At 43.0% G+C, this 4627-nt stretch overlaps 1 protein-coding gene across 1 annotated transcript; it reads right to left on the reverse strand.

Annotated features, from left to right (window-relative positions):
* Nucleotides 1-424: 424 nt before the first annotated feature.
* On the reverse strand, nt 425-856 carry LOC113347721. Its single transcript, XM_026591395.1, has one exon. It carries the CDS (start codon nt 854-856, stop codon nt 425-427), a length of 432 nt encoding a protein of 143 aa, XP_026447180.1.
* Between the last annotated feature and the right edge of the window lie 3771 nt (nt 857-4627).

A 4627-nucleotide genomic window follows, 5' to 3' on the forward strand; every position in this document is an offset into this window, starting at 1 on the left:
CCCCCAACTCTGCGAAGGTCTGGAACCTGAAATTAATTAAGCTTCTCTTGAAGGCGGGCACCATTTCACGTATGTAAATTTCTACCAGCGCTTCCTCCTTGATATCCTCATGATAGTCCGACGCGAAGTGTCAGAACCAAGTGACATACCTTCCTATTTTCTCAAGTATCCCCTGGTTACATCTACTTTTTTTTTTTGCTCAATCAATTTAATTTTTCATTACTCATTGTAGAAAAACTTACAGAACAAAAGTTTTAAACAGAAATAGACAAATCCCAAAACCAAGAAAAAAATGAAACTGAAGGAAAAAAGAATAAGCATAAACTACAAGCCCAAGCCCATAAGGTTTGGCAAAACCTATAGTATACTTTGTCAGGAGATTCCATTTCTGACAAGAATTTTGGTCTGGTAGTAAAAAATTGACTCACCCCCTCTCCAAACCTACACCTTTCTTTGCAAGCGAATCTGCAGAGAAATTTATTTCTCTCAAACTATGTACAAATTGAATATCCCTTAGAAGCTCTTTTATTCTTTTCCATCTTGTAATGATGAACCAAGGAAGTTTCCCTGAGGTGTAGGCTTTGACTGACGCACTAGAATATGAGTGAATGCATATATTAACCTTATTATTTATCAGTTCCCATTCTGCTGCTCCAACAATATCCATAAATTCAGCAATGAAGTTTGCTGCTATACCTAGTCCTTTAGCTTCAGCATAGATAAATCCACCTAGATAGTCTCTGCAGACAAATCCATAACCTGCAACACCAGGATTCCCCTTAGATGCTCCATCACAACATATAAATGTATGACTTATTGCAGGGAGAATGAATCTTACCTCCACTATCCTCTGCATTTTTATTGGTTGGCTCTTCAATTCAAAATACTTGAAGATCATGAGATCATAGATACACTCTCACATAAACCCTTTAATCCTCACTGCACAGTCTATTGTATACTGTTGTTTATGGGTGGAAACTATTTCCTCCGGTTTTGGTAATTTGGGGTGTGTGGATGAGAAATGAATCTAAACCCTAAACAAATGCACTGCACGGGAGTGCTTTTGATTCGAGAAATCAATCTGTACAACTCTGGCCTAAACCAAGAAATGGCCATTCCAGACTTGCTTCGGTCACAAAGTGAAGGAGATGGGGTTGATCTTAGGGAGGGAAGCGAAGGAGGTGTTGAGATTATGAAGGTATTGGCTGTGTATGACTTGTATCAGAAAGCTGAGCTGGCTTACAAAATGAAAGCTATCAGTTCTGGTGTTGGAATATGATTGTATCAACACTTGGTTTCTGTTGTCTTGTATTTTTTTGAAAATAGGGAGGAGAACCTATTTATACAAGTCATTGAGCCTAACCCACGTCTCTCATGGGAAGTGGAGAAAGTGGAGTGATGGAGTAGTGGAGTTGAGTGTGTTAGTGTTACACGATCAGTCTTGCCCACTTCTCCCATCATAACTAACCGTCCATGACTTCTTGACACGTTCTTGTGATGGCGCATTGTGCGCTGCACGCTGTAAACCGCCAGACCAATACCCTAATATGTATCCCCCAGTTTGTGACATGATTGATGTCTCGAGTATGTGGATCGTGGGACACACAAAAAGTAGCATGTAATGCTAGATTAAATAACTAAGTTATTTAGGAAGTCGATATTTATGAAATATCATGTGAATCCTATGCGTGTAATGCATCGAATGTATTTAGCATGAGTGAAGCATCGCTGTTTTAAGGCTTAATGGAGTAAGTCACGATTAAGCGTCTTAAAATAGATGCATGTCTAGCCATCTTCAAGTGATCGTTTGGGGCTGTACAGGTAAGTCCTGACTTGGCCGATCACTTGGTGTGGTAGAGTGACGGATGGTAATCACCACGACACCTCATTGACCAGTTAACTCCTGACCAGGGTTGTATAACCAAGCAGGTGAAGTTGAACGGACGAGATGATTTTTGAGACACTCATCTGTGACCGTTAGTGGAATTAGGGTTTATGAAGAGGTGCGCAAGCATCACTCTTCAGCTTGGTCGAATCCAAGCTTGGGACACGATTTTGGCAAGGCTGATTGGGTATGCGTGTAGACGGCATGCCGGTGTACATGTCCATACCGCATTGTCTCGTGAAAGTGTAATCTAGATCGCTCAATTTGTCCGACAAAGAGGAGCGGCTAGGATTGATTTGTGACAGAGATTTTGTGCCACCAGGTCGCGCGTCATGCTTACTTTGGGCGCGCGTTTCGAGGCGATCAAGCCTGGTCGGTCTTGGCCAATTATTCTTGTCGTAGATGACGGGCTGGTGTACACGCCTGTATTTCATTGTCCGATAAAAACGTGATCTAAGCCACTCAATTTGTCCGGCAAAGTTGAGTGGTCGAGATTAGTTTACAATTGAGAGGTGTGATCATGCCTATTTTGGGCGTGCGAATCGAGGCAACCAGGCATGATATGCCTTGGCCGATCGGGTGTGGAGATAGATGGGACCACGATGATCATGTTGATGCGTACCGTACCTGCCTAGTCTATTCCTGGACCCTTCGTTCGTGATGTTCAAACCCTAATTAGGGTTTCACCGGCCGTGCGTCATGCCTTGTTTGGGCGCACGAAATGGAACGATCAACTATAGTTGGTCCTAACCGATCGGTCATGTGTGTAGGAGGGCCCACAGTGATTGTGTTGACATGCTCTGGGCCCTTTGAATCTTCATTTACACCCTCCATCTATGCCTGCGAAGATGGATGGTTGAGACTGCTTTGCGACACATGTAATGTGCCGCAGGCCCCAAATTAGGGTTTCACGTCCGCGCTTCTTTGGCTAGACGATTTGGAAAGCCGTGCTGCCCTTTTGGGGAGGCCGACCATGCGGGTCCCGCAGTGGGTCAGTGGTGAATACTCCAATACCTTCTTGGGGGTTATGGATCCGATCTAAGCCATCCAATCATGCTGGTGAATTTGGATGGTCGTGATCGTTTCTGAGACTGATACGAACAGTCCATATGCTCGATCGGGCTAGTATAACACTCCGAGAGTTGTAGCATGTACGGGTATTTCGTACATGCCTCCTTATTTAATGCTTGGAGATTCGTGTTGCTCTGCTGAGAGCGATCACTCAGTCGTCATGCCGCACCAATAATGAGAATGGAGTAGTACAAGAAATACAAGGATGGTCATGAATTAATTGGTAATGCTATAAGTTTATAATGAATAAGTATTCTCCACTTTATCAGTGGCTTTATCCTTTGCAAGATGTTAGCGCATAGTTTTGGCATTTACAATTTTAGCCTTAAATGAAAATCTACCATCAACATTAAGTCCCCTGCCTAGCACATAATGGTTACACTATTGTGGGGTAGGCATGAGATAGTGACATACATATGTGATAAAGACAGGATAAATGAAGCTTACCCGGAAGAATTTTGACCGACCGCTAGTAATTGTTCATGTAAACACCGCCGTGCAAGCATGGAATCCTTTGGTGGGACCGGTTTCCTTCCTTGGGTGTTTGAATCAAAAGAAGAATTCAAAAAGAGGAATGCTTTTTCTATTGGGATTCTTCAAATTTTTTGTCTATAAAAGGGACCGACCCCTTTTTTCTTTTCTCACGATTTTTTTTGTTGTGTCCAGCTCCCGTCCGTGATCATCACGCCGCCGCCAACGTTGCCGCCGGAGCTTGCCGTCGTCGCCGTCCGTCCGCAGCAAGGTAACTTTTCTGTTTTTTTTTTTTTTTTAGGAAAAACCCTAATTTCTTAGGTAAAAACCCTTTGGCAAGATATATCATGATTAGTTCTTCCACCGAAATTGATAGCAAAAATCGCCGATATTTGCTAGGATTGCTTAACGAGTCGTGAATCCATGAATATATTGTTTTTGCTTCTTTTTTTCCATTGTTGTATGCAAAGCCTACCTTTTAGGTTATGGCTTGAAAAACCTTTCCCTTGAATTTCGTAGACACGACCCCCATGAACAAAGTGAAACCGTGTTATGATGTGTGCGAATGAGTGCGGACCCACCATCTGCGCTCGATTGAACGTGGACGATGTGCTTGGACTGAAAACCGATCTTTCACCTATTATATTATACATGCCTTATGTCCTGGTTAATACCGTCCTTTGTGACTTGATCAATACCGGACTTGAAACTTGAACAATACCATCCTTGTGACTTGATCAATACCAGACTTGAAACTTGAGCAATACCATCCTTGTGACTTGATCAATACCAGATTTGAAACTTGAGCAATACCAACCTTGTGACTTCTTCCTTTGCTGACGTGGCCCAATACCATACTGGTGACCTTGACCGGCCCTGACTAATAAGGATTTACAATGACCCAGTACCAGCCTGTTAACATGATATCGATCTTTCTTGCGTGGCCCGATACCTGCTTGACTACGTGATATCAACCTCATTTGGGGGTATTAGCCCTGGCTTTGTAGAATTGACCAGCGGTTTCATTTGTTGACGTGGCTCAATACCGGTGTTTGGACCCAATACCAGCCTTGTGTACTCCAACGTGAATGTGTGTTCTGTCGTGTGTGACTACACATCTCATGCGTTTTTATACAAGCACCGACTCTCTCGTCTTTTATAGGATGAACAAAAAGACTCATGTTGAAATGCCTTCTGAAG

This window comes from Papaver somniferum, chromosome 1 (genome assembly GCF_003573695.1).
Source record: "Papaver somniferum cultivar HN1 chromosome 1, ASM357369v1, whole genome shotgun sequence".
NCBI classification, from domain to species: Eukaryota; Viridiplantae; Streptophyta; class Magnoliopsida; order Ranunculales; family Papaveraceae; genus Papaver; species Papaver somniferum.